The sequence below is a fragment of the Corella eumyota genome, chromosome 6, assembly GCF_963082875.1.
Source record: "Corella eumyota chromosome 6, kaCorEumy4.1, whole genome shotgun sequence".
Lineage (NCBI taxonomy): Eukaryota > Metazoa > Chordata > Ascidiacea > Phlebobranchia > Corellidae > Corella > Corella eumyota.
In genome coordinates this window covers 5,468,145-5,493,146 of record NC_137495.1, presented here as the reverse complement: position 1 = coordinate 5,493,146, position 25,002 = coordinate 5,468,145, and the positions used below count along the sequence as shown (strand labels likewise).

General features: G+C 30.1%; 7 protein-coding genes across 9 annotated transcripts; 3 read left to right on the top strand and 4 right to left on the bottom strand.

The window, feature by feature from the left end:
• Positions 1–127: 127 nt before the first annotated feature.
• LOC145755480 (zinc transporter ZIP3-like) lies at positions 128–2,160 on the top strand. Its single transcript, XM_082571717.1, has 3 exons — positions 128–522; positions 634–743; positions 1,157–2,160. The coding sequence occupies exons 1-3, from the start codon at positions 173–175 to the stop codon at positions 1,768–1,770; spliced, it is 1,074 nt and encodes a 357-aa protein (XP_082427843.1). The 5' UTR covers positions 128–172; the 3' UTR covers positions 1,771–2,160.
• On the bottom strand, positions 2,077–8,736 carry LOC145755477 (polyamine-transporter SLC45A4-like). 2 transcript variants are annotated; one of them, XM_082571713.1, is made up of 15 exons: positions 8,598–8,736; positions 8,464–8,529; positions 8,157–8,309; positions 7,889–8,077; positions 7,459–7,644; positions 6,693–6,844; positions 6,342–6,468; positions 6,069–6,139; positions 5,738–5,765; positions 5,097–5,288; positions 4,097–4,531; positions 3,863–4,026; positions 3,703–3,802; positions 3,378–3,589; positions 2,077–3,166 (listed from the first exon to the last, which is right to left on the bottom strand). In XM_082571713.1, exons 2-15 carry the CDS (start codon positions 8,519–8,521, stop codon positions 2,891–2,893), a joined length of 2,343 nt encoding a protein of 780 aa, XP_082427839.1. In that variant the 5' UTR covers positions 8,522–8,529; positions 8,598–8,736; the 3' UTR covers positions 2,077–2,890. The 2 variants fall into 2 exon arrangements, with proteins under 2 accessions (XP_082427839.1, XP_082427840.1); XM_082571714.1 differs by lacking the exon at positions 8,598–8,736 and having other exon boundaries at positions 8,157–8,287; positions 8,464–8,498.
• Positions 8,737–9,166: 430 nt separating this feature from the next.
• Positions 9,167–10,349, bottom strand: LOC145755481 (pyroglutamyl-peptidase 1-like). Its single transcript, XM_082571718.1, has 5 exons — positions 10,137–10,349; positions 9,894–10,013; positions 9,691–9,770; positions 9,424–9,576; positions 9,167–9,326 (listed from the first exon to the last, which is right to left on the bottom strand). Exons 1-5 carry the CDS (start codon positions 10,224–10,226, stop codon positions 9,167–9,169), a joined length of 603 nt encoding a protein of 200 aa, XP_082427844.1. The 5' UTR covers positions 10,227–10,349.
• A 98-nt stretch (positions 10,350–10,447) lies between these two features.
• LOC145755478 (activating signal cointegrator 1-like) lies at positions 10,448–12,570 on the bottom strand. Its single transcript, XM_082571715.1, has 2 exons — positions 11,874–12,570; positions 10,448–11,822 (listed from the first exon to the last, which is right to left on the bottom strand). The coding sequence occupies exons 1-2, from the start codon at positions 12,134–12,136 to the stop codon at positions 10,460–10,462; spliced, it is 1,626 nt and encodes a 541-aa protein (XP_082427841.1). The 5' UTR covers positions 12,137–12,570; the 3' UTR covers positions 10,448–10,459.
• On the top strand, positions 12,562–16,239 carry LOC145755479 (uncharacterized). The gene is made up of 11 exons (XM_082571716.1): positions 12,562–12,826; positions 13,056–13,263; positions 13,533–13,639; positions 13,725–13,797; positions 13,976–14,268; positions 14,428–14,596; positions 14,933–15,030; positions 15,187–15,258; positions 15,412–15,567; positions 15,702–15,864; positions 16,022–16,239. The coding sequence occupies exons 1-11, from the start codon at positions 12,725–12,727 to the stop codon at positions 16,147–16,149; spliced, it is 1,569 nt and encodes a 522-aa protein (XP_082427842.1). The 5' UTR covers positions 12,562–12,724; the 3' UTR covers positions 16,150–16,239.
• Positions 16,240–16,494: 255 nt separating this feature from the next.
• Positions 16,495–22,760, bottom strand: LOC145755406 (calcium/calmodulin-dependent protein kinase kinase 1-like). 2 transcript variants are annotated; one of them, XM_082571634.1, is made up of 12 exons: positions 22,490–22,760; positions 20,929–21,066; positions 20,692–20,793; positions 20,560–20,611; positions 20,263–20,372; positions 19,705–19,763; positions 19,388–19,476; positions 19,187–19,260; positions 18,857–18,976; positions 18,467–18,600; positions 17,774–17,990; positions 16,495–17,561 (listed from the first exon to the last, which is right to left on the bottom strand). In XM_082571634.1, exons 1-12 carry the CDS (start codon positions 22,643–22,645, stop codon positions 17,478–17,480), a joined length of 1,335 nt encoding a protein of 444 aa, XP_082427760.1. In that variant the 5' UTR covers positions 22,646–22,760; the 3' UTR covers positions 16,495–17,477. The 2 variants fall into 2 exon arrangements, with proteins under 2 accessions (XP_082427760.1, XP_082427761.1); XM_082571635.1 differs by lacking the exon at positions 22,490–22,760 and adding an exon at positions 21,771–21,920.
• A 354-nt stretch (positions 22,761–23,114) lies between these two features.
• LOC145755407 (DDB1- and CUL4-associated factor 4-like) lies at positions 23,115–25,002 on the top strand. Its single transcript, XM_082571636.1, has 2 exons — positions 23,115–24,151; positions 24,461–25,002. The coding sequence occupies exons 1-2, from the start codon at positions 23,329–23,331 to the stop codon at positions 24,889–24,891; spliced, it is 1,254 nt and encodes a 417-aa protein (XP_082427762.1). The 5' UTR covers positions 23,115–23,328; the 3' UTR covers positions 24,892–25,002.

The window sequence follows — 25,002 nt, the reverse complement described above, 5'->3', positions numbered from 1 at the left end:
TATCTGATTAGATGCACAATTTCTTCGAATTTAACAGGACTTTATATAATTACACAATTACAACATACGACCTGCATCGTGATAAAGTACAAGCAACCCTTAAAATACAGTCATTTGTGTAAGTCAGTTAATAACGCGTCTTTTAAAAATAAGTTTGAAAATATTAAATAAAATGGATATAACTGGTACGAAAATACTTATAATTTTTGGGTTGCTTATTACAACGACAACGGCAGCCTTACTGCCTTACCTATTCATACAGTACTTGCCAAACAAAAAAAGATCGAAACATCACAACGAAAACGATAAAAATAGTGAAACGCAAGGCAAGGGAATCAAAAGTAAATCGTCCATACGTCGTAAAAAGCGAAACAAAAAGGCTCTGACTGTTCTCAATTGCTTTGCTGGAGGGATTTTTTTGGCGACAAGCTTTTTAGAATTGTTACCAGAAATTAGAGAGAGTTTTGAAACCTTCGAAATTCGATGGCCCTCTTTTTCTTCAATGGAAAAACAACTGGCAAAGTATGCTATTATAAACTTTGTTTTATGCAACTTAATCTCTGAAGTAACTATAAATTGAATAGAGATAAATTTCTGATTATTTTAACTTTTATTTCTAAATTGTGTTTAAAGTCCGGACAACGATACGGAACTAGCCGTGGAAGCGGATGCAGAAGGTCCCGAGTTAATGCCAATTACTGAAATCGTTATAACATGCGGACTCTTTCTTATATTAATTATAGGTAGGTAAACAAAACACATATTCATTACTATGAGTTTGCATAAATATTCATTTGTTCAAGCACACTTTTATTTTAAGATATTGCAGTACACTAACTTTAAACAAAATTTAGATACTTTTACTTCCCGAGCGTTGTTTTAAGGTGTTCAATTTCATAATCCTTTAATTGTTTTTTTTTTGTTATTTAAAGAAATAGTAGTATCTGACCTTACTTTGTATTCATACATAAAATTTAAGCAACAAAATACTGGCTATAAAAAGAAGTTTATGAAAAGCCCACTCACTTGTGTTGTAGCAACGCTTTTGCAAAAAATGTGAGCGCGTTTAAGGCAAAGTTCTGAGAAACCGCAGGAATATAAAAACAAATAACGTTAAGGCCATTATTAATTTATTTCATGATTTATTTACATGTAGAGCAAAGTGCACATGCTTGGAATCATTGGCGGCTTAAGCGAAAATCGTTAGCGATGAAAAAACAACTGGAGAACAAGATATCCAACGAAGTGGACGATCAGTCAGAAACGGCAACACTCCACGACCAAGAGACGGAGGATTCAGACCACAACCATTCTTCGATAAGATCACTGCTTTTGGTCGCCACGCTATCGGTACATTCACTGTTAGAAGGTATAGCTATTGGTCTACAGGACGACGTTGGAAGCGTTCTGGCGATTTTTGTCGCTGTTCTTCTGCATAAGTCCCTCATGGCCTTGAGCATGGGCACCAACTTAGTAAGGGCCAAGCAATCGTTTAAGCGTGTGATCAGCGCCACTTTAATATTTGCATTCATGTCGCCCATAGGCATTTCAATTGGACTAATAATCAAGAAGACAGGCGGAGACAGTAGTGGTACTGTGCTGGTGAACGCCATTTTGCAAGCCATTGCTACGGGTACATTCTTGTACATAACTTTCTTTGAAGTCCTTGTAAGAGAGTTCGAATCGAACAGCAATCGCCTGGCAAAAATTATAGCCGTTTTGGTCGGTTATGGCGCAGTTTTGGGATCATTTTTTGCACATCATGGCTGATAGTTGACTTCCATCTACGTTGAGTTTTAATATTTAATATTTTGCTCAAACGCGTGAAGCTATGTCGACATGACTTACATCACATTGTATTGCTAGCTGCTGTAACTAGAAAGCATTTTAAAGAAAATCTTGCTGTAAATAATTTGCATAATATAGGTACTGTTGCAATTGATTGAGACTTTTGGTTATCTTTATTCTTGGAGATAGAGATTCAGATATCCTAAATTTCTCACTAGCTGAAAACCAATACTTACCCATGTTAGTGTTCTTAAGTATCTGTTTTTGTAATAATAATAAATGTAAATTTTTTAAAGAATTTATTCTTGAAACAAGATATAAGAAAGTAAGAACAATATAAATGTATTAAAAATACTAGTTTTAAAAGACACGAAAATGTTCAAATTGCCAACAACATATAAATATAAAAGGAAGCCTCACGGCAAAATTTGCTAAAATATTTTGTGTAAAATCAACCCAGAAGTAGAAAAAGAATAAAAATATTTGTTTTATTTTAAACCCATACTGCCATAGTATATACTTTCCTTTGTATTTTGAATAGGCTACAAATATGTTTAAGGTAATTGGGGTATTAGGTAAAATAGTACAGACCCAAAATAGCAAAACTTTGGATACTACAACCAATTTGTTCGAAATACAATTTTGCATAAGTCAAAAGAAGTTGGGTAAAAAAATACAAACAATAATATTGCAATACAAACAAAGTCATGTAAAAGATTTCAAATAAACATAAAATAAAGAACTTTTATGTTGTAATAATTTATGTGTATTGTGTGAGCAGATACTATGAGTTTATATTTTAAACTATTTACAAGTTGCAATAAATTTTATTCTGCAGCACTTTTACCTACAAAAACCAAACACTTTGTGGCAACAAAAATGGAATGGAAAAATACTTACAAGATATGTTTATTTATAAACTGTCAATTTGTGGAAAACACTTAACTTGTTACGATTGGATAAAATTGATTTCTGTTTAACAAAACATTGTGCAGTCTCGAATACTACAAAAAAACTTATCATACCAAGCCAAAGTACCATAATGACCTGAGAACAATCTAGAAAAAACACAAATTTGCATATCAAGGTAAAAATCTTGGTTTTAAATATCTGTCTGTGGAGTTATTGTAACAGAGGTGCTGGAAGAGCGGCAGATCGGTTTCTCATCGGGATAAGAAACAAAGAAGTAAGCACAAAAGAAGGCCAACAAATGGCAAACGCAAGTTATGATTAACATCACCTTGACTGTACCGAAAAGTGCAATTAAAGGACTGCTTATAGCGGCTGAAATAATGTTGCCTGCATACATTTGACAGGCAAGTATTGCACAATCAAGACCAAACCCCCTTTTGGATTTCCCAGGGCTTCTTCTGACATACTACATAAAGTTAAAAGTAAATTTAAAAAAAATTCATTAGCTTTGGTTTGATAGGGTTAAGGTAAAAAATAGTATTTGAATGTTTGTGGTAATTCTAGCAATAACACAAAGCTGCTATAACAAAAGCATTTAACCAAACGCCCTGTTTGCTAAAATTTCGAACTGTTGCATACAGTATTACTTTTAAAAAAATTAAAATCAGAATTTGAACCTCTGGGTCATGGTGATACTTCCCAACCAGTATAAAAGGCACAATCAGAATGACAGCAAAAGTTATGCCAATACATCCACTAAAGACCAGTATTATAGTCAGGTTGGTGAAAAAAAACATGAGAGACATGCTTACCACCATTAACATAAATGAGGCAGAGTACATGTTTCGGATGCTGAACTTTCTAAGCAAGCTAAATCTTTCAATTAAAGCTAAAAAAAAGTTTTTAGATTAAAAAAGTAAACATTTTTTATTGACCCAACACTCTGTTTGGGTTTAATTTCTTTTGTTTATAAAGGCTTAATAATCTGTTGTATAGATTTACCTGAGAATACAACCATAGCAACAGAGTATATGGCTAATCCCCAGCATCCCATTTTAACTCCTGAATTGTAATTCATCAATTCTGTCGAGTTGGGTGCGGCCTAAAATAAAAATCATTACAAACTGTGGTCATACTGGCATACTACACTTAGAACACTGACCTGTGGCAAGCCATTATAAACAACTCTTCCAATAAGATCTGTATACCACAACAGAATGGTTTCCATGCCAACAAAGCCAAGTAGTTGGGCTAAACAGAGCCATCTCAACTGGGTAGGCATAGTTATTATGGATAACCATAACTTCTTTAACGACACTGGATTATCTGCAATGTTTTATTTAACAGTATTTTAAAATTACATCATTTTAAGATAGATTTTTTATCTAACTCAAACCTTGAATATTTTCAGAGACTTTCTTTTTCTTCTTTTGGCATTTCGTCTTATTATCGGCCAGTAATTGACCATTACTTTCTTGAAAATTTAATTTCCTCACACAATTTGTCGAACTTGTAACACTGTCGTGCAATGAGACATCGTCGCACGACACCGAATTAGTTTCGATATTCTCGCATATATCATTAGAGTCATTTGTTATTACAATAGATGGCACTTTATATGGCAAATTTAAATTTGTTTTATCTACATTATTATTATTTATAAGGGATTCCGAGGTACCCCCGGACCAACTGTTTCTATTCGTTTCAGCTAAATTACAAGACTTTGAGTGTTTGGCAAATTGTTTGCTTCGTATAAAGTCAAGTAGACTCGATTTGGGTCGAGTACTGCCGGGCAAACTGGGAAGTGAATATCGAATGTCGTCCAATTTTCCTGTGAAACAAAGCTTTAAGTATTATACCCATATTTAAATAATAGTTAAATAATCCTTATTAAAATAAAGCTTTTAATTAGGTAATGGATATTAATCCAAAATAAGGGATAGTGTTTATTTAATTTTAACTAATTACCTAAAAAGTAAGGCTTTAAACAAACTATAAACAGGCCAAATATTCTATCCTAGTTTACCAGAGTACAAGGCATTCACAGAAAACCTGTAATTTTGTCATTTCATTAAGTGTTGTTTAGCTGCCCAGTACAGGATGTTGTTAATAAATAATCATACAACACTAATACATCATATTATAAAGTAAACCACAAACAATTTTGTCAGATCAACTTTATAATAATAATAAAATTCTTGTCACGACCAGGATAACAAAAACAATAACTTTGCTGCCGAAATTCTAAGTAAAAAATGATCGGCTCCAACACAATAATGCATATTGCTTAACATGACTCTATTTAATACCAAAAATTTAAACTTTAGTGACCCTTTAATTTAAATCTTAAACTAACCCTAATATAACTTAGCAAAAGTTAATAAAATGAAACTGACCCTCATTTATCTGAACATTAGAACCTTCCTCGTAATATGCTGAGTCATTAGTAGTTGTCAGCGATGACAGTGACTCATCATTTGGTTCGTAATCGTTGTTTAACCCACCGGGGCAGGAAGTCGAAATATACAAACTTGTGCTTAAGGTTAAATGGGGTAAAAAGCAAATTGGACGAGAAGGGTTTCTTTGAACTAGAAAAATAAATCAATAAAAAATTTAATTTAAAAAATTATTTTAATTTGCTAATGATTTATTAATTTAATATTTTACATTTTAGAACTAAATCACCTTGGAAAATTTTTTTTAAAAACTACCCTTAAATTAACCCCTAATTTCCAACTATTATGTTACATTAAATAATTATTTAAAAAATTTTGTTATGCATTAGTTGGAATGTGGTTGCCTTTGGCTACAAATGACAAAACTTAAAGTTTACTTGTATTAAGATACTAATCTATCAAAAAAAAGTTTTTGCACAACTTGTGATTTCTTGCGTAATTATGGCAGGTGGAAAAAATTAAGCTCATAAGGTTTTAAAAAATAAATATATTCTCATGTTATTGTACTTGACATAATTATAGACAAAATAATTCTACAAGCAATTTACACGTAATTGATTAAGTTTAAATTCTTTATTTACCTTCATTAAAAATTTCCTTGGTACTTTTCTAAAAACATAATTTTTTAAAAAGTTTATTGTATTTTTTTATACTTAAAAGCACATTATCTATTAAAAAGTTAAGAAAAAAAATAAATAAAAAAAAAAAATAAAAAATTCTTAAAATAAGAATATTCCATTCTCTTATTTCATAAAATGTTTAAGTCTTAGAAATAAAAAATATTGCCTAACAGTTGTGGTTATACAATTATCGAACATTAACTTATTGTACATTTATTATTTTAATCACAATTTTTATGGTTTTAAAAATTAGTAACTTTTAGAATTACGTTAAACATCACATAATACTTACCGATCGAGCCGTAGATTCAAAGCTTTCAGTATCATCATTATTGTTATTTTGATTCATTGAATGATGTCCATCTAAATTATATTAATAATTATAGTTTCCTTATATATAATTATTTTGTTGGTTGATTTTTGGACTGGCAGAAGTTCATACCATTTATAGTGCCTTACTCAGGGTATCTACAGCATAAAAGCAGTAGAAATCAAACACTAGACACCAGCGGTTTCAGCCCCCACAAACAGTGCCTGATTTGTACTAGATTTGAATAAAACTTACTTAGATTTGAAGTTGACTGATTTTGAAATGATCTCGATCTTTTTACAGAAGGTAATTTTGAAGCAATAAAACTTGCTGAAGTAGTTGCTTCGCTTGTTAAGACTGGTCTAGGTTTCCAAACAACTTCCTAAAAAAATAAATTCTAACACAGTCAAAAGTATGTAGACAGTTAGATGAGTTAAAATCTCTGAAGTTCAGGTTTTTGGTCTTATTATGATGCATTGCAGTAATTATTATATCATTAAAAAGGCTAGTACATATACAGATTGGGTAATCAAATTGGCCAACTTTGAAAATATTACAATTTCAAAAGAAAAATATAGTAAAAATTAAAATATAGTAAGTACTAACCTTTATGCTAACTAAATTGCATATGGTGGTCGATAAGTAAGTAACCACTGCACATATATACACAACTTTGATTTGAAATCCACTTATTTCAGAAACAAATATGTTTTCCCAGTCTATTCCATCAATGATAAATCCCAGTGCACCTCCTATGCCTTGAGGAAATAGAAAAGTATGACAATTTTATTTTACTACCATAAAAGAAAACTATTTTTTTGAAAGAGCATTTGACCAAAAAAATAGTTTACATACCAAATAAAATTTACCAATAGAGGGAAAATTTAAGTTTTTACCATTAAAAATGACTAAATAGTGTACAAATAAGCAAATAGCTAATAAGTAACATACAAGTGTTACAACAAAGTTGTTTAATATCGCCTTAATGCAATTAAAACACTAAAAAATCAAACAAACACTTTTTTTAACCCCTGTAGCAAAAACAAAAATGACAAAAAATAAAAAATCTAAAAATGTGGTTTTTCTAATCAATCACAGTAGTGCATAATGGCCCATATACAAAAATTAAAAATTAACCATGGTAGTATTGCTGTCATCACTAACTAATAAATAAAAATTGTTGATATATTTATGACCAAGCAATATAGTAAATAATGCAGCTTTATAATTGGCATTTGTTAATTAAAAATTGGACAAAATAACGCCAAAAGAGTTACCCTTCTTTACTTAAAATAAAATTTTGGTATGACTATATATAGCTCAACAAGCACCTTGTATGACATACCCAACTACAATAATTAATTTAAAATACCTATAAATATTGTCTGAAGTGCAAATTCCCTGTGTTGGTCATGAGTAGAGCAGACATCAAGGGTGTAAGCACGGAGCGGCATTTCCGCCTGATCCAAACAAAAGTCCATCACCTGTGCTCCAAAGACACCAACAACCAACCCCCACAGTCTCCTACTTTCAGCATTGTCACCACCAAACACAGAAGCTAAATGTACGACAATATTAGTTGAAATAAAATAGGTGCATCAGTCAGCAAGTTTTGTAATTGCTGTTAAGCACTTTTTTTAGCTGACTCACTCAAATCTTTACAGATCTTTGTCATTGGCAGTACGAAGTGACCTTTAAAAAACTAAAAAATTTCTACAAAAAATGACTATTAAAAATATTCTATATTCATAGACTTGCTAATGAAAGATTAAAAAAAAACGAATGTAAATATAAAAACTTACCAATATCTTTACTAAATATGAGTAGAGTTAGCCCCAAAATTGATCCTATAACAAAGGCAACAATGTATGGCCGTCTTCTGCCGAATCTTGATGTTGAACGATCACTGCGAGCTCCCAAAACAGGGCCAATTAGCAAACCGAATATTGGACTAAAACACCACATGAAGCTGTAATACTTTTCCGGCATACCTGTGCAAATGAAATGTTTGTTTAAAAAACACTAAGACCAAAGAAATTCAAAAACTTTGTAAAAAAATTGTTTTGTTACCAAGTTGCAGAATAATAGGTGTGACTAGGACAATTTCAACAGCATACAAAAACTCTCTTCCGCACATTATTGATGCATGAAGCCACAGTTCTGACCATTTTCTCTTAGTTGGAATTGCAAGATTGGTAGAACTGTGTTCATTTAATTGATTTACTAAAAAAGTGTTTTTAAAGCATAATTACAATAGAAAAATTCTTTGAGTTCATTTTTTGCTATATTTGTATGCATTTTTATTTAGTATAGAAATACATGTGTAACTAGTAATTGCAATTAGATAATAATATTTTGAAAAATCGACAAAATTTACCCGATCGTTTTTGAAAACTAGAACTTTCTTCCGCATTGTTTTCACCACTTTCTTCCATGTTTGTACCTAACACAAATAATCAAGGTCAGTGAAATTGCACTTGCACCAACAAGCGTAATATAAGTTAACCTTACCTTCTTTAATTTCAACAAAAACAGCGGTCGAACGCCTTCTTTTGTTTACATTCTGCAATTACAAATCAGCTGATTAGGGGTTTTCGTATAATTTGACACACAACGATTGAATAAAAACAAACTTAAATTTTCGTTTATCCTCAATAGTAAAAAGCCATGTTTTCTAAATCAGTATCAATAGAATATACTCAACCTTTCATTTAATTTTTGCAGAGTACAAGGTATACACTAAATATAGGTATATAGTATAACATTTACATATGAAACACAATCGAAAAATATTTTAAAGGCAATAATAAAATAATAGTGTTATTAAATAACAAGGAAAATTTCAAGAAATTTACTAAAAGTCAAAAAATAAACAGGCAAGTAGACAAAGCAAAGAGATAAATAAATGAATGGTATTTAAATAATTTCAACACAAATGCTTAAAACTTCACAAAAATAGAATACCATAAAACAAAGGATTTTGATCTAAAAACAAAAAAAAATACTGATAATGTAATAACTCTTCTCAGAAAACCACTGCAAATAAAATCACAATCAATTAAACAAAAATTTTATAATTCCTAGCACGATATTTGATCTAAAAAGGACAGAATTGCTGCCCTTATCCCACACGCCATTTGGTGCTTGGTCAATGTTTTATTAAGTGGGGGAACATGTATAAAGGCAGTATAGTTTTTCTTTTGTGCCAGCGATGTATAATAAATGTAGTCGCAGAGATATCTGCAAAAAAAAGTAATTCAGGTAATCAAGTTGAAAGATATCTGATGACATTTACTTGATTGAACCAAAAATCAATAATTAAACATCAAAGTATTACCTTCCAGGGTCATGCGACACTTCGGAACTTATTCCTATATTTTTCATATGATTTGAATTTGCTGTGTTGCTCATATTTAATTTTGAAATAATGCAATCGTCCCTGCCAGCACTGCAAGCCATATTCTTTGGTAGTTTGTTTTTAACATCAAATCTTTAAAAAGCAAATAAATTTATATTTTTATACCTTAAGTGAAGAATATTGAACTCATACAATTTTCGGCAAATTGTCTGGCGATTTTTTAACTTTAAAATATTTAAAACATACTTGGTGTAGCCATCTCTATGAGCACATTGTTCCAGTGTAACTGTAGTTGCTATACCAGATACACCGACATGGACCATCAACTATAGAATAATTTATAGTAAATAAAAAATATTTCTTAAATCTAATAAGGTCCTGGGTACAAATTTTTCCATGTCATTACATAGTTAAATTTGTTAACAAATTTTAAAAATATGTTCACTTACAATTGGGTTGTATTTTTTCCACAAATGAGGAATTTTTTTGTCTATATATTCATATTCAACAGGCACTTCCTTAATGACTAAGTCAATTCCATCTCTATCAAGGCCTAGGTTAGAGAACTCCTAAAACACAAAAAAGCAAATGTATGTAACCTATATTTAGACTGAGAAGTCAGCGTTTTTGTATTGAAAATACATAACTAGAGTTAATATAAAAAAACAGCAATTTTACAAATTAACTTCTACCTTTACAGCAACCCAGCTTGCATTAACCTGATGATCCCCAAATGGTCCAAATCCTGTCACAACAACAGTTCTTTTTGAAGAAGGTGTCATGTTTGGTCACAGAAGAAAAACAGTTTAGAATACCACAGTATTTATGTAAAAATTAACACTAAACGTAAACAGTAATTTATTTTTGGAAATTTTGTTTTAAGTTAATTTCACACCCACCTTAAAATTATTTCACTTTTGCATTTTAAAAAAGTTTATGTCAAATTATTTATTTATTTTGTAATTTGTTTATTATTAATAATTAACAATTTAATTTAAACACTAAGAAAGTTTTTTTATAGCACAAGTCCTCTCATAGCAGCCTTATGTGTATTTGAATCTAGTTTCCAAATTTTATGTTTTCCTTTTACTGGAAATTTAAGAGTTAGCTCTTTAGGTTTTTCACATACAAATACAAATGGAGAACCCGATTCACCATTTGGGTATTTGTCTCTGTATTCCTCTTGAGATAAAACCTCCTTAACATCCACACATCCAAGTACACAACTTGTTGGATATTCTTTGGGAAAACTGGCTGGTATTTTTGTTTGAATCGAATTCCAATAGTGGGAAGATTGTTGTTCGATCATTTTAATATCTTCAGTTTCTGGAGTCTGTGAGGTTGCAGCAATCCATAGTCTTCCACGATGTTCAGAATACCAAGTTCTACCCTCGTCTTTTTTGATTCCACACACCAAAAGAGATGCCCAGGGTTGATGCATACTGAGACAAAGACCGGGGTCGGACATTTCTCTTAACTGCTGGTCTTGTAAACGATTTTCTTTGCTTTGCCATGCATTACTTAAACTTTCTTTTTGTGATGCTTCAACAGTGTTAGAAATAAATGTAGGAATGTAATCGTTAACACTTGGATTTACCAAATCAGGAAAGGTGTGATTTTCTGCAGAATAGGATTTTGTTTCATTGTCCATTTCGTAAAAACGATCTCCAAAATTGGCAGCCATAACATCTGCATCTTCTGTTGGATCAGGCTCTTCAACATCAGCTTCAATAACTCGCCTTCCAGTAAAATCCAAAGTATACTTCTTGTTATTAAGTCTTGAACCATGGCGCTGTTCCCATTGTTCCTCTTGTTTTTTCTTGAGTGCAAGTTTCTGTTTTTTGCTAAGCCAATTTGAGTCAGTTGCAAAATAATCAGATTCATCATCGATTACTTTGGTCCGCTGTACACAGGTTCTGTCATAATTTAGCAACCTTTCTTTATACGCCTTTGCCTTTTCAAGAGCCTTATTGTTTTCCAGCAAATTCTTGTTTAAAGAATTCCCACCTTCGACACTCATCAATTTTTTATGCAATTTTTCGCTCTTGTGTGAGTTACGAGCAAGTATTTCTTTCTCTTCTCTCGAGCAAACCAAATTCCCACAGAACATGCATGGACCAGAACCTTCCTGTTCGCAAACCACTCGCCCACAACTTAAACAGTTGCTAACCAACTTATGTTTCTGGGCTTGACACTCACAAGAGTGCCTGCCTGGTAAGATTACTGCGTTGGTCATCATATTGCCATCCTTTCCATAAAGTGAAACATAACTGGTTTTCTTTTTAGCTTTCTTTTCTTGAGTTTCATTATCGATCATCTGACTGTTGTTAGAAGGCATGTTGCGAGCTATTTCTGACATATCGAAAGCTAACCGATTGGTGACAGGGGTAGTGTTTTTAGGTAACTTTTTGTTTAAATTTTTTGGCGATTCTTTGTTTTTTCTGTATACTGTTACATTTTCAGGCACCCTTAATCGATCCCATTTGGACACAAGTTCGCGAATAAATTCCCGTTGAGGCCCATCAAGATCTTCATCATTTCCACAACCAAACAACTCCTTTATAAAGTTTAATAACTCTTCTTTATTATCAATGCTACTTATGTACAACATCATGTCTTCAGCAGTACTTGAGTTGTTTAATAGTTTGCCCAGCTCCGATTTGAGCCAATCATTAAATGCTTTTTCACCCATGATTTACCTTATGAAACACACTGAACTTTTATCAAAAAATGTAGTTATTGATTATATTTACAACAAAACAAATAAATAACAAGTTTAAGATGTATAAATCGTGTTAAGTTACTGATATAAGAAAACTTCTTAATGCTGAAAAAAATGCCTCAAAAACAATTTTTGCGTATCCAAAAGGTTTATTAAACTGACTTTATTTTTATGTAATGTAGAAAAGGGTAAAGCAGACATAAATAGTCATATGGTTGAACGCGGAACTGAACCCCACAAAACAGCCATATGATTCGCAATTTTCAACAAAGTTACGTAATGCGGGGAGTTTCCCAGAATAAAGTTGTTTATAAAAGTTTATCCTTAAATCAAATTTATAAATTGCAAATAAGCTAACTTATATAATTATGTTTATTTAAAAGGTAATGCAAGAATTAAAATTGGCAAAATACAATTAAAACAAGAAATTGCTGTATCATGCTATAAAAGGGGAATCACCTAAAATATGCAGCCTTGCAAAAAATTTTGCCGCTTTACTTTGCCGGTCCTACTAAAATACGCTGCTTTGAAAGAACTTGATAAATATATACAAAAAAGATGATTATAAGATGTAAGCATCCTGATGTTGTTATTCCTGATATTAGTTTTCATGAATTAATGTTGAAAACAATTAAAAAGTTTGATGACAAAACAGCTTTGGTGAGTTTGCAAAAAAACGTAAACAAAAGTTAAAATCTGAAAATGAACTCAAGTAACCCGAATACCTTGTTACATAAAAAATTAAGGTTTAACTTCTTAAATCAAATGATAAATTATGATTAAATATAAAAAATAAATTTAAACGTTCATCAGACTTTTAATGGGTTAAAAAGGCTTTATATATCAATTTATTGAGCAAAATTAAAGCTATTCTAAATCTCAATACCAGATTGACGGAGAAACTGCAGAAAAGTTAACATATCGACAAATCCATGAGTATTCAAAAAAGCTTTCAGCCTCGCTATGGAAGCTAGGGCTTGGAAAAGGAGATATTTTGGCAGCTTTGCTACCTAACTGCCTTGAATATCTTGTAATCTACATTGCAACAACTGCTTGTGGGGCAACATTTACAACATGTAATCCTACCTATACTGAAGGTATACCACCATAAACAGACTTTCCCAGTCAAAAATCAAACAGTAGTCTTCTATCTTAAAATGTGCCTAATAATGGGCTTTAAGAACTGTTAAACTAAAATTAAGACTAGGCTAAGTAACAAATGTTATGTTTAGACTGTAAAGTTATCATTTTGATATTAGGGATAAAGAAGTATAAAAAATTGCAAGTTAATTGCTGCTAGTTTATTTTTTGAAAAATGTTTTACCATTCAAAAGAAAACTTACACTTTATTTAAATTATTTTGCAGCGGAAATAACCAACCAACTAAAACTTTCTAGACCGAAATTTATAGTTGTGCAAAAAAATAATTTTTTAATGATGCAGAACATAGTCAAAACTGTAACTTCTATCAAGGTAACTAAATTTAATTATATAGAGAATAAATAAAATAGCAGTATGGTACAATATTGTCTAGATAAGATTTTAAATTGTATTTTAGAATATCATACCCAATGAATATATGCAAGGAGTTAAATCAATAAGAAAACTAATAAATGATGGAAATCTAAAAGGTAAGTCTACAACTTTCCTAAAACTAAAAATGCCAAAAAATATTATCCAAAAAGAAAAAAGTTTTTACCAAAAGAATCTTTTCTATTTTATATATGCTTTATTAATTAATTTGAGAAGACCCCTGTTTTTCTTTGTTAATAACCTTTTGTTAAAAAGTAATACAAATGCCTGTTATAGATTTTCCCAATGTAACCATTGACTGCAACAAAGACCTCTGCATTTTACCCTATTCAAGTGGAACAACTGGGCTTTCAAAAGGCGTAATGCTAACTCATAGAAACATAGTTTCTGGGTTGGTGAACATGCAAGATAAAATAAGCGATTATGATACTATTGTGTATTGCGTTTTACCATTTTTCCATGCTTACGGGTTTTTGGTTATCACCACTTGGGCTAAACATGGAGCAACCATGGTCGTACACAAAAGATTTTCATTGGACTCTATGTACAAAAGCATTGACACTTACAAGGTCATTATTTTGTTTATACTTCTATACAAATATTAAAAATCGTAAGTCACATACCAGTTGTACTTAATGACATACAATTTGCGAGTAATGTTTAAAAGAACCTAGCGTCTACTATCGTTTACTTAGTAATATAAGATTTTACTTTTTTACCTATTTTAGATCACATACCTTCCCTTAGTCCCTCCAATTATTGTTGCAATTAATAACAACCCAATACCTTCTAAATACGACCTTTCCTCATTAAAAATAACAAAAAGTGGTGCTGCACCAATTTCACCAGGAATTCTAAACAAAGTTGGAAAGAAACTAAACACAGCAACTTCTAGTGGTAAGATAAATAATTTTTGTGATGAAGTCTAAACAACCTGTTTAAATTTTAGTTAATCAGCTACATGAGGTTCTGGGTTGAGTTATTAATGTTGCCAGATTATTCAGTCTTCTTTTTTCTAAACAAAAACAAACATTAAAATTTTACAATATTATAAAATTTTGTTTTATAGTAAATATCCCCAGCTTAACTTGTTTTTGTCTTAATGTGTTTTACCTGTTTTTGTTACAATACTGCACAGAATCAGAAGGACTTATGTAATGAAGCCTGGTGTAACACCTTGCCATCCGTTATATTTTTTTTTTTGTTTACTAAAAAAATGTTTTTTAAATGCAGGTTGGGCATTAACTGAGGCTGTTCCATTATGTAGCTTAGCAGGTGTAACAGCTCCAACAAAGTCTTGCGGAGTGATTGGTCGTAATACAAAGCTAAAGGTTGAACCTGCAAGAATCAATTGCAAAATTTAAATTTTTTATTTTATTTTTAACAATTGATATTTATTTGTTAACATTTGTTGTATACATAAGAGTTAATAAAGTATAAAGTGTAATTATTTATACATTGTAAAATATACTTTTCTATAATTTTAGATAGTCGATCCTGATACTGGCAATGAATTGGGGCCAAATATGAAAGGAGAATTATGTGTAAAAGGCCCCCAGGTACACGTTATATTTATTCACTATGTAAAAAACGACAACTTTATGTCCTAAACATAGAGTTACATTTGTTACCCCGAAGACTAAAGTTGCATTTGGCAGTTTAAATTGCTTTATTTGATAGGCTAATAAATCTAAAAAAAAATTTCTTTTTAGGTTATGCTGGGTTATTATAATAACGAAATAGCGACTAAAAAGGCAATTGATAAAGATGGTTGGTTACATACCGGAGATGTTGGATATTTTGATGAAAATGAATTCATTTTTGTGGTTGACCGAATTAAAGAACTTATAAAATACAAAGGCTTTCAGGTTAAATTAATTTGATTTTTGGTTTAGGATTTTACATACTATTCTAAATAACTAATTTTTGATTTTTTTTATGCATTGAAATCTTTTTAATTTTGTCCATTAAATTTTTTACTATATCATGGTAAAATTGACAGGTAGCACCTGGAGAGTTAGAAGAGCTATTGTCGCAACATCCGAAAGTAGCTGACTGTGCAGTAACAGGAATTCCTGACAAAAATGCCGGTGAAGTTCCCAAAGCATTTGTGGTCAAAAAAGATCAAAGCTTAACCCCAGCAGAGATTCATAACTTTGTCAAAGGTTATTGTTTAATGTTTAAATTATAGCAAGCTTTTGATTCGATATGGGATCAAAGTACCCAAGGCAATTCTTACTTACATTATTTTTTAACACATAAGTAATTGTTATTAATTGTATATTATCCAAGTGTAGTATATCATCCTAGCTTAACTTGTAGGAAAACTATCATCATACAAATACCTGCGAGGCGGAGTTGAATTTGTTGATCATATTCCAAAAGGAGATACTGGAAAAATACTTCGGCGGGAATTAAAACGGCGTGAGATGGCGAAATCTCGACTTTAGTTTCCAGGTTTTTTCTTCTTCTGATTCGTTCTTGAGTGCTCTTTTGGGTTCTGTAAATTATAAAAAAAATGTTTAATTAATAACTGCACTTACCCAATGTTTAAATTGTTTATATTTTCTTTGCTAAAAAAATTTAAAATGTTTTTATAAAATAATATGCAATTGCTTTTTGCTGTTATAATCCATAACAGTTTTGCTTAATAATTTAAATTATGCGCAATAAATATTTACAATGCAGTAAAAAAGTTTGTAATAGAACATAAAAGTGGTTACTAATTTATCCTCTCTTTAAGACAAGTAAAAGCATAAAAAAAAAACTCATTTAAAAATAAATATAGGTAACCAATCTTGCAGTTTATTTTATGAAATTAAACACACTTCTATTAAAAAGCTAAACAGTATATTGCTAAAAAAAATTAAACAATTGTGCAAAATCATGAAAAAATGCATAACACCCCTGCAGTTTTTTGTGTTCATGCAAATAGACAGAAAAATATGATAAAATGTTTGTCACCAAAACTTTAGCACTTATATTAAAGATGGTTAATTATTATAGCATTTGGAACTAAATGCAATAAAAGCTAAAATAAATCGCCACAATAATTTTAAAATTTGTGCTTTTTGATCAAGATAAGTTAATATGAAACAACATTCTAAATGGGCAAAATAGATACATGTATTTCCTGAAATAATTTTAGTATAGTATTCTTAAATTCATAATTCTATTTTATTCCTTTAAAAATACATTATTAATATATCATATTTTACATGACAAGTACAAATATACATTACCATATCATTATATCATTTTTTTTAACATAATTTTTTAACATATCTTAATGGAAATTGCAAAAACATAAAATTCAGAATACAAGTCTAACATTGAATGTGCCTTTAAAAAACTAACAAACAGCAAAAATACACAAAAACTGTTTAAAACATACCGTTTTAAAGTGCATACCTATATAAGAATGAGATACATACATAATTTAGAAAGTATCAAAAAATATACTTAAAATAAAAATTAGATAAAATCTAATAAAAACAAAATAAATTTAATTATTTACAGATTTCAAATTGAATACACTCTTTAATAGTGATATTCTATGTACCTTATAAATGCCTGGTAGTATTTAATTCTGTATAAAATAATGTACCAAGCTTAATTGTACATACCAGATTAGAAAAAAATTACAATATTGAAAACTTTTGTGTACTGCATTGTTTGCCTTCAGATTATGACATGACAATAAAAACCGTAATAAAAATATTTTAAAATTAAGAAGCAGCATGCCCGTTGCACCAAAATTAAAATGTTTGAATAATATTCAGTTTATGGTTTTGTTTTCTTTTTTGACAGGAGACAACGGATTTCGAAAGCTGTGATGTTTTAGCATTGACTTGATAAGAATCTAAATTAAACACAATTTTTTTAAATTTGTTAAAAATTAAAATAATATTTTATACTAACAACACCACATGTTATACAAATAAAATACATTTTGTTGTATTTTTTCTATAAAAAAGGTATATATATACTATTTTAATAAATATTTTTAATAATTTTTTGGCAAATTTTTTACAACTTTTGAAATTTTTAATTAACATATAAAATTTGACCTACCAGAGTGTTTAATCTTGGCACGATTTTCACGCATGATTTAACATCTTCATCTGACACAGTCACAAGGTGGCAGTTTTCATCTTCCGAGGGAAGGGTAGCTGCTCCATTATCGGTAACCCATGGGTGAGTTTTGATCTGGGAAAGGGTGATTCTGGTGGATGGATTTTTGTCGAGCATTTTTAACAGTAAGTCCTTGCAATTTTCATTAATTTGAGGACTAAAATCAAAAATATGTTATTTAAATATTTTGCATAAATAACATAGCTTAACCTAAGTGTTAGATTTGTAACATTTTAGTAATGCCTAAGTTACAAAATAGACCAATTTTCTCTTCTTGAAGAGTTTTGAGTAACTAAATAACATGCACAGTTTTTGCATGATTTGATTTATGTGTTTTCCAATACACCAATTGCATTAGTTTTTTTTGTACAGCAGTACCCTAATTAGAATCTAAATTATTCACAACTCATTTACTCACTTACACTAAAATCAATAAAACATATTTAAATGCTTACATATTATAACATCTGTGTTTAAAATGCAAAGCTTAAACTTATAATGGAAAAATGTAATTTGCTTCAAAAAAATGTAAAAAAGTGCTACAGTTAATACAATAATGATTTAAATACTAAAATACTCTTTATACAGATATTTATGTATCATTGTTATTGATAAAAAATGTGTTCAACTTACGATTGAGGAAATGTTACTTCATCCTTGCATATTTTCTCATGTAGTTCCATTATATATTCACTGTGAAAAGGTAATTTTCCATACAGAATACTATACAAGGTTACGCCCAGTGCCCAAATGTCAACAGGTTTACCCTGAAAAATATAAATATTAATTTTTTTTTCACTATAAAAAATAGATCACAATAAAATAATGGGTTACTGTGAAACTAAGGCTATTTGAACGGAAGGAAATTGTCATTTGTCAAGTCTTACCATAATTGATTCAATTAAACCATTGTCAAATTGAATATCATTTTTTAACCAAAGAAACGTAAATAATTGAATTGATACCAACAAAAAAAGAAACTTTTTTTAAATAATTAAAATAAACCCAAAACTTTTTTTCTACCAGAAAAGTGTCCTTTTCTCCTGAAAGAGCTTCTGGGGGTAAAAAAGCTGGGGTACCGACTGTACTTGACATCTCAGCATCACCCCCTGAAAACTCTTGACTGACCCCCAAGTCAGCAATCTAAAAAATTTAAGAGTTTTACTTTAATTGGTAAAAGCAGCAATAAAAAATCTTTTTTTTTTATTTGATTGTATTATAATGGTTAGGCTGTATTTACTAAGAGCGCTACAATGTGTAAGCATGAAGAAGTAAACATGAGACCTTAAGTAAAGCAGTCCGTTCCGTCCAATATATCTAGGTTAACTGTTACAGCTAAAAAATTAAACTTACCTTTACATTTCCATGATCGTCTAACAGTAAGTTTGACGGTTTGATGTCTCTGTGTATTATTTTTTGGTAGTGAACTGAAAAAAGTTACAACAAAAATTTTATTTAGTCCACCACATTTGACACATATTCAAAAATATTTTTTTAAATGAATTAAACAAATCTATAAAAAAATATATATTTATTTTCAAATAACAAACTTACGGTATTCCAGGCCTAGCACAGTGTCGACAAAATATCTTCTTGCAGTGTTTTCACTTAAAGGTTTATCTGTGGGCACCTCTAAAATTTCACTTCAAACAAAAATATATTTTTTTCACCAAAAAATCTTAAATACTAAAGTGTAAAAAAGCTAATTTTGAGAAAATGAAAAAACATTTTTGGTATATATATCTAGCAATAAAATATTAACTATATAGTACAACTCTACTAAAGGCAGTAGAGCATAAGGTATGCAGTGTGGTAAAATTCAGCTATGCAAATTGAATTAAGCAATAATGAATCATAAAGTAATGACTCACCCCTTTTCCATTAATTCAAAGACCATATACAAACTATCTTCAACCGAATCGTCCAATACCTTTAAATAAAATGTTAGATTTATTTTGTTCTTAAACTGTAAATATTTTTTACCACGCACTCACATGTGAAATAAGTTGTGTAAACACAAAAATATGTTGTTGACAACAGTCATATAGTAGTTCTATAATGTTTTTATAAAATGTCCGAGCTATTATTAAATCATAATACCACATTATTACCAACGCAAACAAAGAGACCCAAAAATATTTTTCTGACTTCTTTAAATATTGTTAAGCACATAATTACATATTACAGGTAATGGTATTGTTGTAAGCCTATGCAAATATTTTATAATGTCAATAATTGGGTTAAAGGAATTCGTATGCCAGATATTTATAAAATATTTCAATTTAAAAATAATTTTTGTTTAATTTTTTTTTAAAGATATTTAAAAATTACATTTAATAACATTGTAATTTAAGCTTCTAATATAAAAGTGTAATAAGTTTTTTTAATTAAATTACAAATGAAAGTCAACTAAATCTAAAAAGCATTACCTCTATCAGTTTTACAACATTGCGATGATTAAGTTTTTTCAGAAGAGCAATTTCTTGATAAACCCTGTCCAATGGTGTAGTTGCCTTTTTTCCACCTCTGGGAGGCCTTCCTAAAAAGTTTGTTTTTAAATAACTATCAATAAGCTTAATTTTTCATATTTTACAAATAAAAAGGTTAGGTTAACTCTTTATTTTCTAGTCCTATCATATAAATGCCTATATTTTTTAGCAAATATTTGTATGTAAATATTAGGAAAGGTGATTGATTATGTTAATATACTTAAAATTTTTATTTACTTCCAAATCCTGCTTGGCGAATCAATTTCTTTTTTGAGAGAATTTTCATCGCCTAAAAATAAAAAATTTAGGGGTCTGTTGTTTTATAATCATCAATTGTAACTTTTTTGCTCCATTAACCTTAAAACTTACATAAAGATTGTCGTCGTCTTCGTTATACACCAGTTTAACCATTCCATACGAACCCCGCCCCAAATCCTCTTTCAAAGTGTACTGGTTTAGTTTAGCACCATCCTAAAATAATTAATTCCAACAAAATTTTTATAAATAATTTTGATCGTTAATAAATTAACATAGCCAAGCCTATTCAATAGCACAAAATTATAAACTACAGTACATAAAAAATAATTTGCAAAAACAAAAATCAACCTCATGCGAGTTCATCTTGTATGTCATTTGGGTCGGTAATTTCGCTTTGTCTTGGTTCGCCAACGAAACCTTTTTATCCGAACAAGTTGAAACTGTATCCTTTGTTGTTGTTGCGTTCGAGCTCGACTCTGTAATATCCTAAATACAACAAAGAACATTTAATAAGAATTTCAAAAAATACCGATGTTTTTTTGGTATGTCAAAATAAATGTCAACTACAAAAACAAAAATGACAGAAAAATTGGGTTGATGTTAAATAGCTTGATTTCTGTCATTTATTTTAATACAAAATTTATTCCTAAGTTGCCTTTGTCAGTGCAGGATATTATTGAGCATTTTGACAGATAATTAATCTGCTGATTAAGTATGAAAGGTAGTATTTCTGAGATTTTAAAAATAATTAAAAAAACACAAAAGTTTTAACTGACAGTTTGGTGTCGTGAATGACATTTCCATGCTTTAATATGCAAATAATTAACTAAACAAAATTTTTTTAATTCTTTTCTTATTACACAACTGCTAAATTGAGAGCATTAACACATTATGATTACCCTAAATAATGAATGATAAGATAGCAGTAATTGCTAATTATAATTTTGCTATTTAAATTATTAATTAAAAATCTATTTGTTAGCAGTAATAAAATACATTTAATGGTATTAAAGTATTAAAATTTCCGATGGTAATAAACACATTTATTTTATTTTTTAACGGTTTAGTTTGACCTTATTATACTTAACACACCTAATTTAAAATAAAGTCTGTAAATGAATTATATCTTATGCAATAACACAATTTCCATAAAATAAAGTTAATTAGAATAAGTTTTTATATTAAAACACCTTGTCTTTTTCAACAACAACATTTTGATACTGTCCATGTTTTGAAACAGTGTTAGAGCATTTTGTCGAACAACAAAGCATTTTTAACCTGTTTTTTTACATTACATTTTATGCAGTATCGAAATAGTACTTAACACAACTTTCTAACAAATATCTAAAAATAAAAAAACCCTGTTTAAAGCAAGCTGACTCAATTACATCCAAAATAATTATTTTTTTAGAATTTAGCTATTATATTATTTAAAAAAAACTTAAAAATAAGCTAAACTAATTATCATACCAACATTCAATTTGATATTCTTGCTACAAGTCTTTTAAACTACAAACATTTGACAACACTTCAGTTAACACAAACCTATAAAAAACTAAACTTAGACATATTTCATGTTAATATCTATCAAAAATATGTTTACTGTGTAAATGACAATAGATGTTGCCAGTATATTGGGATGTTTTGAGTTCAAATTCTTTAATTGTTTGCCTAGTAAACAAGCTCTCTATTTTATGTTGATAAATTTATTGAGCTAGGTCATAAAGTTTTAACAATGGAAATGGCTTTGTGCAATGTCAAAATAAAATCAATAAATAAAAAATTGACATTTGACGAATTCTTGAAACTCTAGTACACGCACGCCACAAAAACGAAATAGAGAAAATGGAACAACTTTTTCGTTTTGCTTAGTTTTGTGATTAACATAATTTAAACTTAAAATAAAAACCTTTTCAGTAATTAGGTTCTCCGTATGATCGGTAATTAAACTTTCATCGCTGTCGATGAGTGCAATTCCAGAATCACTTCGGCGTTCCAATTTTACTTTGCTTAGCTTCAGTTCAACGGCAGGCAAGTTTTTATCGTTTTTACAAACTTTAGACATTTCCTTACAGCAAAAAAGGTTAGATCTAAATTTTTAAACGTTAAAATTGCTTATTAAGCTGTAGCCTGGTAAAACAATAGCCACGACGCACGAACTCATGCTGTTTACAGCGAACGCTCCATCTGTTTACTTGTACGCTTTAATTGTGTTTTTGCTTTTTTATTATATGCGCATTAAAACAAACTGAACTACCGACAACTCAAATGTCTGATATGCAAAAACACATTAATACCTATAAATGATGTATATAATAAAACGAATCATAAAAATAATGAAAAACGGTAATGCAAAAAAACTATTTTAATTAATTATTTAGAACGATTTTTAATAGTTGTCTATGACGTTTTTTTTCGCTGTAGCGTTTATAGTTAAGCGTGGAACAAAGTAAACACAAACAACAAATGCTGAAGTAAATTGTTTTAGAAAATACCAATAGCCAACTTAAATAAAGTCAAAAAGAAATTAACACTTCAGGTGTCTGGTCACTTGGCTTTACTGCATTTGGACTTTATTTTCACTTAAACCCCTTTTAAGCGGTATAATTGGTACTTTTTTCCAACCAGGAGACAAGCCAATTGCAATAAACAAATAGAAGTCTTATTCTAATTGAATTTAAATAGTTAAGGCCTGAGTATTTAAATCTTCTATGCCAAAAATATTTTGTATAATCCAAGCATTTTAAAATGAGCAATGGGGCACCAGAATTGCCAGGGTTTTACTTTGATGAAGAAAAAAATAGATATTTTAAGATTCCTGATACTGGCATTCCGTTAAACATAAGGAAGTTAACCCCTCTGCCTAAAGAAATCACTGAAGTGAACTATCTTGTTGGAAATTCATGCAAAACAATTAGATCCAGAGAACTTGGAAACTTTCACTTCCCTTCCCATTTTGAAAGGAAAATGATTGGCGTAAAACTAATGAACTACAGTACATCTCAACCTGAGGTTTCCCCTTTTAAAGATATTTTTGAGGGACCCGTCATAATTCGGGATTGTATTTTTACAGTCAGTAACACTTATTTTATTTTGTCCTTAGTGCACCGTAATAAAGTTCCTGAACTATTATCTTTGGCTTATCCCAAATTCAGAAGAACATCACTTTATACAAACCCTCAAGGACTTATAATGGACGTAGATAATTTTAATAAATATAACAAAAGATGGCTGGCCTGTGTGCTTTTGGACAAATACAATACGTCATTTATCAAGGTACAGCACACTATTGACAATAATGACATGTTGAATTTTACGATAAAGCTTAAAAAAACAGCATTAACATGTGCATGCTATGAAGACAAACTGTGCTATTCTGAGGAATATGGTGCTTTGCGAGTGATCTGTGGTGAATGTGAGCTAAAGACCCTACCCAAAACCACTTTGGAAAGTGAGATAACTAAACAAACCTTTACTGCATGTGGTCAGTTGTTTCTTAACGGACTGAGGAACGGATTAATTGCTGCGATCGGTTTTCGATCTGGAAAAAGGCACTTCACAATTAAACCTGGTAGGTTAAAATTTATTGCTATTAATATGTGATAATTTTATTTGTCAGTATTGTGCATTTTGGTGTAGTTAACAACGTATAGTTTTTTTACGTGACCTAGATTCGAGGTTCTAATATTATGGTATTCTCGAATAAGGCAGTATAAATAACATTAAAACAAATCTTGCCATATGTTTAGGCTGGAGAGTTGGGCCTTTTCACTTTTGTTTTAGTTTAATATTATTTTTATCAAATAAAACTTAATTTTCATTTGAGAAACACCTTTAGAATCGCAATAGAAACCTAACTGTGATTTATTTATAATGTAAGGTGAAAATGAAAAAAATGTAAAGGACCTGCGCTCTTTGAGTGATGGAAACCTAATTATTTCTCGACATGTTTCAACAAATGACTCAATATTCTTGTGGGATGTCAGGAAGCTTACCGATCCAGTGCTTCATTATACTTCAATACCTCATCAGGTTCATAAAAACACGAAAAAAAGATTTCAAGTCGATGAAAAAGAACGATTTTTGACATGCGTGAATGTAGATAAGATAATAAGGGTTTGGGACATCCAAAAAGGCAATCTTGTGAGTTCAATTAATTCTGAAAACGAGCCGATAACAGCTAGTTACCAGGACAATTGGCCATTGTTTGGTGCGAAACAAGGGATTCTGTGTGTCGGTAGTGAGGGTCTTAGTTGGTATGGCGAAAATGGTTACAACGACAATTTACTAAAAGTTAGGCCTAGGCATTAAATAATTTGTTTATTAACCAATGTAATGTTGTAATTCCACGGTGCCTTTTCTTAGACTGTTTGTAAACCATCTTCACAGTTTTTTTTTGTTTTTTTAAATAAACCAAATTTT